Below are 12,534 nucleotides of genomic sequence, written 5' to 3' on the forward strand. Positions count from 1 at the left end.
CATTATAATAAAAATTACTCCTGAAAGGTATATAAATTTAATTTCACATATACACATATACTTCTAAGCATGTAATACCTGAAAATATTTTTTTACAAAAATGTTTATACCTTAAAACTATACAAAAATATCAATTACATATGCCCCTTTTATAACTAAATTAATATTAACTTCAATTTCCTATAGCCATATAGATCTTTCTGGTCCATTCAAAAATCCAGTTCTGTTGACACCCATATAAACAAAAACAATTACGTTAATCACATTGACTTCTTCAAGTTACAATAATGTGGACTTTATCTGTTTAACAGTCCACTTCTATTAAAACCAATAAGTCATAAAGATCTCAATGACCCATCCAGAAATGCAGTGTTGTTAACACCAGTCTTAGCCGACGTGTTTCAGGAGACTCACACCCTTCTTCAAGGCTATAAATTAGCACAACTAGATAATTAAATCAGACACAAAATATTTAATTACAATCAAATATATACCAACTAAAGACAAATAATGAAGTATTTCAAAACATGACAACTTAAAATTACTTGTATACCGTTGGGACAGCAATCTTATCAAAAGATCCTGACTATACATTGTTCTTTTCCTCTGCTTAATGAATCTTAGCCTGGAGAGGTCTATTAATGCTTTTACACTGAAGATGACCGTGTAAAGGTTTTCCAATGCCGCATCTGTCCTAGTGTCTATATAAACACAGGGAACTCCAGTTTCTGCATTACAAGTTGCCTGAAGAAGGGGCCTGAGCTGCCTCGAAACCTTGTATATTGTAATCTGTTCAGTTAGCCAGTAAAAGGTGTCATTTTGCTGGAGTTCTCACTGTGTAAGAAGTAAAACACATATCAATACCCAGGTGTGATACTCCAATGGCAAACTATCTAAAAAACAAGGTTGACCATTTTATTTGATCTTTAAATGAACTCACATGTATTATTTAGCCTATCCAAGGTTAACGCAGGAAAACATCTGCTCAACTTTACATTGTCCAAACTTCTCACAATTCAGTAAGAGGGCTATGAATAAAGAAAAGAAAACAAAAAACTAGGTAAATGCCTTTCTCTTAGTTTGCTTTCTTGTGAAAACAAGACTGAATTTCTGGATGGGTCATTGAGATCTAGATGGTGACAGCTTATTGGTTGTTAAATAGATTAACAGTCCACAATATTGCATCTTTAAAGAGATCAATGTGATTGATGTAATTGCTTTTGTATTTATGGTTTAAAGGTTTACTACCATAAATACAAAAGCAATTACAGTAATCCCTCCTCCATTGCAGGGGTTGTGTTCCAGAGCCACCCGAGAAATAAGAAAATCCACGAAGTAGAAACCATATGTTTATATGGTTATTTTTATATTGTCATGCTTGGGTCACAGATTTGCGCAGAAACACAGGAGGTTGTAGAGAGACAGGAACGTTATTCAAACACTGCAAACAAACATTTGTCTCTTTTTCAAAAGTTTAAACTGTGCTCCATGACAAGACAGAGATGATAGTTCTGTCTCACAATTAAAAGAATGCAAACATATCTGTTCCCCCCCACCACCCCAACAACCGATCGACAGCAGAAAACATTATTCTTTATGTGGCAGCGCTACATAGATCAGGTCGCTGGTTCATTTCCGGCTCGAAGGACCAGGAACAGTCTTCCAACAGAGATTGACAGCGGTGCCCCAGAGGTGGATCTTCCGGTTTGTTCGAGGAGTAATTTGCATAAAGCGCGCCGTTTTAAAAAGAGAAGGGAGGAGAGAGAAGAGAGAAAGAAGAAGAGCATCGAATAACAGAAAAGGCAGATCAGCTTCTGCTCTGGCCATGGGAAAAGCCTAGGAGCTCCTATCAGTCCTGTCGGAAGGTGGATGGTCATCTCTTTAGTACCTGGGAATCGATCGTTCTGCTATTACCTACGGACTTGGGTGAGCTATCTAAACGGACTTACTTTACTTTAATCATGGCGCAAGTCTGACTGTACGTCTTTTAAGACGAAGAGGAGATTGGATATATAGTCCGCTATTTTCAGGACTCCGCATCAGCTTGAAGGCCGTTACGAGAGTATTACAGTGGACTATTCTGCGGATCTATCTATTATCGCTGGAATGGGAATTGGAGGGATTGAATACTATTGATGTGTAGATACATGTATATGTGTGTGGCGCTGCAAATTAAGGGTTACTTAGGTTCGGATCCATATGTAAGGGATTGTTTTTCTATTTGTTGTTTATTTGATGGACTGCATTGATATTAAGGGATTGTTTTTATGAGAAGAAAGGCTATACGGGAAATTTACTAAGGTGTGATATTGGCCTATCCTTTTAACATCTGCCTTTAGCTAGGTCAGATTAGTGGTAGCAATACTCTCAGGCTAGTGCTCGAGACGAATTGTTACAACGTCATAAACTTCTTTCTCTCCATTCTACATGAAAACATGAGATTACTTTTTTCCTCAGTCATCACTACAAAGCACATGAGGTAAGTAACATTTAAAAAAATATATAATTTTTGGATGGAGTATTCATTTTAAGTGGTACAGTTCAATAAAATTAAAAGAAAAATATACCAAAGTCTGTCAGGTCTTGAACCATGGTCTTTCCGCCTTCTTGTATTTGCAAAACCCTTTCTTCATCACAGGTGACATGATGATTTTATTTCTTGCTCTGTAGAGATGAATATAAACATCAGTAAATAAAAGTGCTTTGGGGAACCAGATATCCCAAAGAAAGGGTTCCTACTTTGAGTTTGATGTTGCTGGGTCAGGCTCCCAAATTAAGAAGCTACAAAATGGATATACGGGCAGACTGGCATAAACTGTGTTTCTGTGCAAGATGGTCCAAGTTATGGAGGGTGCAGAAGAGGTTGGCACCTCTATGGGGCAAAAATGTATATTATCCCCTCTCTTGTCACAAAGGTTGCCATACGAGGACAACAAAGAATGCTAAATGATGTGTTTGGCAGAAACAACAATGCACAACATCCAGAGAACAGCATTCCAGCTCCTGAGAAGTATGGCGGTGGCAGCATTACACTATGGATGTATTTTTGTGTCCGGGCCGGAAAGACTTGGGTGACACATTGAATTGTTTGCTTGTAGACTCTATAGTGGTGTCTCAAGTTACCTCCCATATCCCAAAAAATATGTGATAGGTTAACTAATGTCTCATCCAGGACATCATCTTCACCAAATGCTGGCTGGTTCGCCTCTGTCTCCCAATGTCCTTGCATGGAGAGAAGGTAAATTCATTCACTCATTTTATTTATAAGGCACTTTACATTAGTAGTAAATCTCAAAGTACTACATAAAAATATTTAACAAAGACAAAACAAGATAAAAACGGAGATAAAACAACAATAAATAGTGGCATTCTTGTTAATATTCTTTCCTAAAAAAAGTCTTTAGCTGTTTTTTAAAACAGCCCACAATCTGCTGTGTTCTCAGGCTCTCTGGTAGGGCATTCCAGAACCGTGGAGCAGCAACTGCAAAGGCTCGGTCACCCATTGTACGAAGTTTGGTCACAGGGGGGCAAAGGCGGTAGGAATTTGCAAAACGGAGGATTCTTGTAGTAGATTGTAATATAAGGAGTTCCTTAAGATACTGTGGAGCATTTCCATGAATACACTGATGAGTGAGCAAACAGAGTTTGTATACAATATGGAGGTGAATAGGGAGCCAATGAAGTGACCGAAGGATTGGTGAAATATGGTCATATTTCCACACCATCATCAGGATCCTCACAGCACTACATTGACTTTGTTGGAGCTTTTGAAGGCTCTTGTTGGATATCCTGATGAGGAGCGCATTACAATAGTCCAGCCTGGAGGAGACAAAGGCAAGAACCAGCTTTTCAACATCACAAAGGGAGAGGCAATGATGGAGTTTGGCTATGTTTCGTAGACAAAAGAATGCAATTTTACAGAGGTGATGAACATGTGTATCAAATGACAGATGGGAGTCTAACTTGACACCTAAATTTGTAACCTAGGAGGAAAGGGTAATAGTATGACCAGAAAAGGAAATACAATTTACAGAGGAATGAATTGACGGCGGGTACCAATTAAAAGAGCTTCAGTTTTGGTGCTGTTTAGCTTAAGGAGGTTCTTGGACATCCAGGCCTCAATCTCATCTAAGCAGGAGGAAAGGGTTGATGGTAAGAGAAATCAAATCAAGTCTCACATAGACTATCATGTATCATAGGCATAGCAATGGAAAAAAACTCCATGCCTGCTGATGATGTGAGCCAGGGGTAGCATATAGATGTTTTGTGGGACCCTACAGGTGACAGTGTGGGTATGAGATTTAGCATCCCCCAGGGCCACATACTCAGCCCTATCTGTGAGACAGGACTCAAACCACTCCAGAGCAGTGCCAGAAAGTCCAATTAAATGGTGGAGATGATGGAGAAGAATATTATGGTCTACTGTATCAAATTCAGCTGCAAGATCCAGGAGGATAAGGAGTGATGGAGAGCCCTGGTCAGCAGTCATCAGGAGGTCAATGGTGACTCTGACCAGGGCTGTCTCTGTACTGTGAGAAGATCGGAAACCAGATTGAAATTTTTCAAAGAGATTACATTTTTTGAGGTGATCCTGAAGAAGGTAGGTGGGCAGTCACATGCCATTCTTGTAGCACATCTAAGTAGGCATAGAATCAGCCAAGTTTCAGTAAGGGAGACAGGAAGAACATTCAAAATCCACATGAGCAACCAGGAATTTAACCCATGCCCTGGAATTCACTATAACACCCCAATCATCAAGGGTCTGTAGAATTGATTTTTTTACTTCAGTAACTTGAAGTTTCCATTGTTAAATTAGTGCAGAGAATCCTAGTGCCCCGCAGTGGGCTGGCGCCCTGCCCGGGGTTTGTTTCCTGCCTTGCGCCCTGTGTTGGCTGGGATTGGCTCCAGCACATGCCCGTGACCCTGTAGTTAGGATATAGCGGGTTGGATAATGGATGGATGGATGGATCCTAGTGCCCCCTAGCAACTGTGTGTCACCTAACCTGCCTGTACTGCAATTGCACATAAAAATAATATACTACAACTGATAGCATTAACTCTGAGTTTATCAAATGGCCTCCACACTATTACTTCCAACCTATTTTGGTGTGGTAGCTCATTGAGATATCACAGTGAAGTAATGAGCACCCTTCCAAAAGGAGTATTTGGCCCCAAAATGAAAAGGTGTCTGATATTTTTTCAAATGAGGTCATTTACATGTTGGGTATATTGATCCTTTTGTGAAAATGCTAATGTATAAAATGTTGTATAAAATATCCTACAGACACACTTGAGTAAAGGTAGAGGCACATTTCTGGAAAGTGATAGAAATAAAATTTGCCCATTAGAAAACTACTCAAGTCAAAGTTTTAAAGTACCTGATGTTAAGTGTATTAAGTGACAAAAGTCCATGAAAATATAAGATCCTTCTCTGTTTTATATTTAGTCAAAAAGTGATTACAAACATAAAGTAATTCAGACTACATTCTTTTTGCATGCAAGTCCTATTACAATCTATAACGTATGAGATCAATTTGAAGCAGTGTCAGTCAGCCTAAACAGACGTTTTCTGGATTGTATCCTTAATTCAGTGCACCAGGCACCAATAGGAGAGTCCTGCAGACTTTAAGAAGGATTTAATCAGTTCCTCAACACCTTTTTGTAAAGTAAATTTTTGTGATGCAAACGTACATTTTACAAAGAAAAAATGCTTTAGGCATTCCCTGGGACCAAATGTTACCAGTTTTTGTTCCCTTAAAATTGAACTAAATGAAAATTAGTTTAATTATATTTAAATAATAACATTGGTTGTCAAAACAAACCCTGATAAGGTGCTGTCATTCATTGAATAATACATAATAGAGCACTCTACTTAGACTCTATCACTAGTAAGTTTCACATTCAAAGCAATGGCATTTTGTTTTTCTTGGGCTTTTCCAACTAGATGACAATGTCTTTTGAAGCCATGATGCACAGGATATTAAGAAATGGCATGGGAGCAGCACATGTGATAAGATCAGTGAGCCAGAGTATAAGTCACCACAGCTCCGCCATGTATGGCAGGCTGCTGTGATAAAAGTGTCTGAACACAACAGTATCAGTCATGGAGCCTTGGATTGCGCATCACTCCTCAGTCCAGCCCTGCCCCTAACATCCAGTCCTGCTCTTTTCTGTGGGCTGCAGTGAGGTGTACTTAGAATGGCTACGTAGATGAACTGGTGTTACTGCTAGCAGAACACATCTGAAAATTGTCCCCATTTGGGGAAACACCATATTTTAGATAATTGACTGAGCAAAGCATTCTGTGTATTTGCGTAGATCATTTGTTTTCTGGTTTAATATTGCAGAAACAATGAGTCTAGCAATGTACATCAGAGTAAAAGTGGCCACTTGCATTTGAAAATGTGGTAGAGTAAAAGTGAAAAGTAGACTAAAAAGGTACTCTCAAAACAAAATCAAGCACAGTAACAAAGAATTTGTACTTTGTTTGCTACACAGCAATGATGCTAACTGCTTAATGACTCCTATGCAATTATTCTCTTCTCATATTTCAGTATATTCTTCTATACAGCGTTACAGTTTGTTTTTCCTGTTAGAGGGGTCTAAATTGGAGATAGGATGAAAACCGAGTGGGGCACAATGACGAAATTCAGATTCCTCAAAGCATGTCCTGTTCCATTTTCAGGAGCAGACCAGAAGCACACACACAGAGATACAGCCCAGAAAGTAGCCAGAAGTCCACTGGAGGTTGCCCTTTTCATTGAGGATACAACTGAAAAGAAGATTGCCCTGTCTGGTTGCGTGACCTGGGACTCCTTAAATGGAGGCTCTTGAGGTAGAAGGCCAGTTCACATCCAGAACTCACAGAGATAGGAACGGAACCCGGGGTGACTCCAAGATGTAATTTTTGGAATAGAAAAAGGGGAGCCTGCTCTGCTAACTAGGGCAGAAGCCTGCTTGAAGACCTTGATTTGCTAAATAATTGAAATAATTGAAACAAGTTATTTGGTCTAAATCTAATAGAGTATTTCTAGAATAAAAACAAGACTTTGAATGACTATTAACTAGCATGGCTATCCAGTGTTGGCTTTAGGTAGAATAAAGTGTGGTTGCAGTCATTAAATAAATTCCCCAGGAGGAAAACAGTTTGGCTCCAAACTGAAAGTTCACTGTCAAAACCCACCATGGAAAAAAAAAAACTTTTCATATTTGTGTCAAGTCTCAAAAATGCCTCCTGGGTCACTTCCCTCAAAAAGTGCAAGGGCAGTTGCTAAATAAATCTACACAGCCAGGGAGTAGAATTGGAAAATGAAACATAGTCTATGGTCTCATCCTGTATAAAGGAGAGATCTGCAAAATTTGGTGGTTCAACAGTGTAGATCTGCATACCACACAAACACAAATTTGGCTTTATGTATAAGAAATAGGTCAAGCTACACGGGGCTTTGAATTATCGCTGCAGATCACTCTGAGCTGTCTTGGGGCTGTACACTGGATAAATGTTTCTGGAAATCTCAAGCCCAAGCTACACCCATCCACCCATTATAAAACTTGCTAAATATGGCTTAAGGCCAATTCGGGTTGGTTTCTTTCCTGGATTTGTTGGGCAGAAAGCAGAGTCCAAACCTAGAGGTGATGCCAGTCCATTGCAGACCCAATCACATCTACACTCAATTTATATGAGGCCCATTTAGAGAGTCCAGTAAAACCAACGTGCACATTTCTGGGATGTGGATGGAGAACTGGAATATACAGAGAACACTATCACAGGGAATGTGTAAACTCCTCACAGGGGGTGAATGTTGTTGGATTTGAACCTGGTACTTTGCAGCTATGCTGCAGTTCTTCTAAAGACAAATTCCAGAAAAGTCATTTTTGATTATTGAAATTCATGAACTACAATAAAATGGCACAGTTGAAAAGGAAAGGCATAATACAGTCAAAGCTGCTAATACTAACCACAGTGCTTGATATAGTAGAACATACTTTAAAGCTGGACAATGGGGTCACTTGCCTGCTCAGACTGCTTTTAAGCCATCCAGGGGTGAATCTGGATCTCCTCCAAGGTTGGCCGGTTTAGTGGAATAAATGCAAGGCAACCGTTGATCAGGTCCTGGCATTCTGGTAGAAGAAGACCCGTACAAGTTAGAAACACTTCCCTTTGGTACAGTATATGCCAGGGGCAGGGGGAAAGGAGATCAATATCTGACTGGGGGTTTCACTCCCCATTGACCGGGGAAGTTTCTACCTGTGGAGAGTTCTCTGGAGAAGCCAAATGTGCCATTCATGATCTCCTTTTTATCCCTAAAAGGCACATGTCCACACAGAACCTCAAACATCGTGACCCCCAGTGACCATACCGTTGCAGGGACTGCTCTGTACCTCTTCACTACCAACCACTCCGGCGGGGCATAAAACAGGGTGCCTGGAGACATAAAAATGGATTGGCTTCTTGTCCAGTGTCACACAAGATGAAGAGATCAGGCTGTCTTCAAACTCACCAGCAAAGTTGTCATATTCCTCATCTGGCTCTAGTATGGCCCCACAGCCAAAGTCAATCAGTTTAACATTCCCAGTGGTCATCTCAATCAGAATGTTATCTGGTTTCATATCTCGGTGGAACACCCAGCAAGCATGGCAAAAACAGATGGCATCCACCACCTGACTGAAGATTCTCTTTGCATGTTCTTCATTCAGGAAGCCCCCTTGGCTCATCATGAACTCAGCCAGGTTCATGGGACACTTGGGCAGTTCCATGACAATAGCTATGTAGTTTGGGCCAATGAACCAGTCAAGCAACTGGATTACATGGGGGTAAGGAGGGCTAGCAGTTGTCATCTTCATGAGGCCAACCTCCAAAGGGTAATTGTTTGGTTCACCTGGCTACAGGAACAAAAGGAAAGAAAAAAACACAAACAAACAAAAGAGCTGTGATCAGTGAAGAAACCTCAAACATTATTTTTCCCGAGCCTTCATGTCTGATCACAAAGTAGAGAGTTAATCTTTGAAATGAAAAATAATTCTGGTGCTCACCAGCTGGATCCAGGGTTCTCCAACTTGTAGATGTGCAAACTTGATAGCGAGCTAAATAGGAGAGAAGGACGGAGATGTGGTAAGCATCCAATGCTTAGAAAGAAAGTCACCTCTAGGAGAGAGTATATTCATTAATTTAAAACAATTCTAAACCAAATAAATATCAATTAATTTTCTGTACTCTTGTTTTTACACTAAACGGTCATGGAGAATGAGTTCATAATTCCGTAACACAAACCCTGGACAGGATGCCAGTCAACCCAGACACCCCAGACACCCATGCTCATTCAAACTGGATCAATTCCAAGTCACCAGCTAGTCTGTCTTGTGTGTTTGGAAAGTGATGGAGGCTTCAGTTCCCAGAGAAACTTAAAGTTACAGAAGCAACATTCCTACATGAATAAAATGTGGGACCCCAAAACCACTCTGTGCAAAAACCCATACATACTAATAAAAATTAAAAATGGATTTTGAAGTGACAGTACTTTTTGCAGTAAAGACAGGGATCACTTGGTCACAGTGATCATACGCTTAACTCTTTCACAGCCAAACCTCTTTTTAAAAAGTTACTTTTCCCATGTTGCTTGTAATGATGGTGGAGAAATTTTTTTAATATGTTTTCATGCTGAATAGTGCTAAGAAAGTTTATGCTGTAATAAAAGCAAGCAATGATGAATGCTGGTGAAAAATAAACAGTATCAAAACATCTTTAAAAAAAAATCTCATATTACTTGTGTTGCATGGTCCATGTCAAGTCATCTAGTTGCATACTCAAAATGTGCAAAATGCATGCATTTTTTTGCTAACATATTGTTAAATCGATTTTGCCGTTAAAACAAATGTAGCCCACAACCTGGAAGCCCTTTCACATGGGGTCATGCTTTTGAATTGAAGACCCTCCTCTCCCGTGACACACTGGGTTCAAAAAACGATGTTTTACATTGACATTTTGATATTGTTTGCTATTGTCCAGAGTTAGTCATCACCCACTTCCAGTAAAGCATAAACTTTGTTAGCTAAAATATATTTTCTTGTCCATCAGTACAAACTACATGGGAGTTAATAAAAAAAATATTACTTTTGGGTGTAGTATTCCTTAAATGGTCACAAATTGCACAGCTAAGTGTTCATTTTCCATGCTAAAGCATACTGGAAACCTCAACAGAACAAAACAGGCTGGGTACCTTGTCTCTGGTAAGTGCTTGTTAGGCTTAGATTTGTTAAATTAGTATTGAGGACTTTAAAGTAAAACGGTGGGAGAAAACTTTTCAAAATATAAATAAGGCTAAAAGTAGGCAACAATTAACATTATTTGCATCTTTTTATCCATGTATATTGAAATAATGTTTACCTCGTATAAACCATAAAATATACAGTATGTTTTATACACAAAAGGATAATTCTCCATTAGGATATATCTTTTTTAAAAAATTATCCACCGATATCAGTTTTTGTAGAAGGACATTTTTCATAATTCAAAAGTGTACATCCAAGATCACATAATTTCAAGAGCGATAATATGAGATCTTATTTTGCCTTATAATCTTTGGGAGGGTGATTAAAAAGTTAATACATTTTTGTATTTATACTTTTATAAACATTTTATTAAAAATGTGTAAAAATGTGATGAAAATTTGCATTTTTTCTGTTGCTCTTGTTATAAGTACATATATACTGCTTAGTGCTAAATAATAATAATAAAAAAAGTTTATATTTAATATAGTGGTAGGATCTAGTTTATAAGAAAAGAGAATTTTTACTTTCTTATTTTCATCTTCAGCACTTACTGAATTGTAATGTCTTGAAAGACCAAGGAGAGCACCATTGGTGGTCTGTGCTTACGACATTAACTGGCCTTAATCCAACCCTGGCTCTAAATGCTTTTTGTGGCAACCGTCCATTGCAAAACTGTCATATCTGCTTGGGGCAAAAAACATAAGTGCCTTTGCTGTGTGCTTAGAGATTTAAAAACCTCATCCTGCAGAAAGCATTAACCAGAATGTGAATCGCAGTTTCTGGCTTTCTTTAGTAGCTCTTAAGTTAGATTTAGATAAAAGTTAGATTTTTTTTTCTTAGATATAAAGACTCTTGTGCCTAAGTAATGTAGGTGTAAACCAGCAATGCAAACCATTGCTCCCCCCAGATTTAATTTGTAATTTACATTTTCTGGATTGAAATTATTATTATTATTGCTGCATCCTTCTTTCTGTATTGTGTCTCCTCTTCTGTTTGGAGCATTGTGCTCTCTGCCTACCCCAAGTTTGATACAAAGCTATCCATTTAGAGAATCAACAGTGTGCCACTCATTGTTAAGGAGAGAAATAACATCTGACTGGACAGAATCCACTTACAGGTATGTTGTCTCCTCTCCGTCTTGCAACTCTCACCTCGGCAAAACCACCTTTCCCCAACAAGTGGCCAACTTCATACTTTCCATACACATTAATGTATTCTAAAAGAAGAATAAAATCTAAATATAATTACTTATCTTAAGATGCAATAGTTTCTTCTTGTCCATTTTACAGCAGGCAGCAGTGTCACATCAAAATTTAATTCACATAAACAAAGCACTGTGACAGAAAATGGGCAGAAGTGTATGCTAATACACACTGGCAGGTATACAATTTCCTGGCTGGCATGTTGTATTGTCAAGTGATCAACGTGTTAAAGGTGCTATACCACCTCAGACCATTTCTGATGACATACTTAGAAGTCAGGGACGGACAATCTTTGATAATCTGAGCGACCCAAAGTGCCATCCGTTGGTTGTTATCTCTCAGTCTCTGGTCTATGGTTTCTTCTAGTATATTTGCTTGTTTTATTGTTTTTTGTATATTTTTTACATTAAAATTTTTGTTATGTCATGTGGCTTGTTATGTTTATATCATGTATATTTGTGAAACTGTTGTAATAAATAATAATTCTATTAAATGTCTCCATTGTTCTTTATATGCTGAACCCAAGGGGGCAAGGCCTCTTACATATACATTTATTTGCTTAGCAGATGCTTTTATCCAAAGTGACCTACAAAAGAGATTAAAATGATAGAGTAAGCATCAGTCAGGGACTTCTTTGGAACAAAAATTACAGGAACAGATTACAAAATGGATCATCACAAGTGAAGAGCTTAGACCAAAAAAATATATATATGCTGGTTATAATTCCTAGCTTACATGAACCTATCAAAGCCATTATTAATTAGTCTGAAATTCACCAAGAGCTTTTTAAACACATTGAGGGAGTCAGAATTTTGAATGGAGGTGGGCAAATCATTCCACCAGCAAGGAGCTACACAACAAGAGAGTCTGGATTGAGATTTGATACCACACAGAGGTGAATTCATCAGACACCTTTCATCAGCTGACCTGAATGGTCAAGAAGGAGCAAAGGACCTCACAAATGTCTCCATATATTATTATTATTTATATATATGTGGGTGCTAACCTGTTGACTACTCTGTGTTCAAGCATTAAGGTTTTGAACTTAATACCTGTTTCTCCT

General features: G+C 38.6%; 1 protein-coding gene across 1 annotated transcript; it reads right to left on the minus strand.

Annotated features, from left to right (window-relative positions):
- Positions 1-8,131: 8,131 nt before the first annotated feature.
- LOC114661544 (serine/threonine-protein kinase pim-3-like) lies at positions 8,132-8,941 on the minus strand. The gene is made up of 2 exons (XM_028814677.2): positions 8,502-8,941; positions 8,132-8,425 (listed from the first exon to the last, which is right to left on the minus strand). The coding sequence occupies exons 1-2, from the start codon at positions 8,842-8,844 to the stop codon at positions 8,199-8,201; spliced, it is 570 nt and encodes a 189-aa protein (XP_028670510.2). The 5' UTR covers positions 8,845-8,941; the 3' UTR covers positions 8,132-8,198.
- Between the last annotated feature and the right edge of the window lie 3,593 nt (positions 8,942-12,534).

Source organism: Erpetoichthys calabaricus, chromosome 12 (genome assembly GCF_900747795.2).
Source record: "Erpetoichthys calabaricus chromosome 12, fErpCal1.3, whole genome shotgun sequence".
Classification (NCBI taxonomy): domain Eukaryota; kingdom Metazoa; phylum Chordata; class Cladistia; order Polypteriformes; family Polypteridae; genus Erpetoichthys; species Erpetoichthys calabaricus.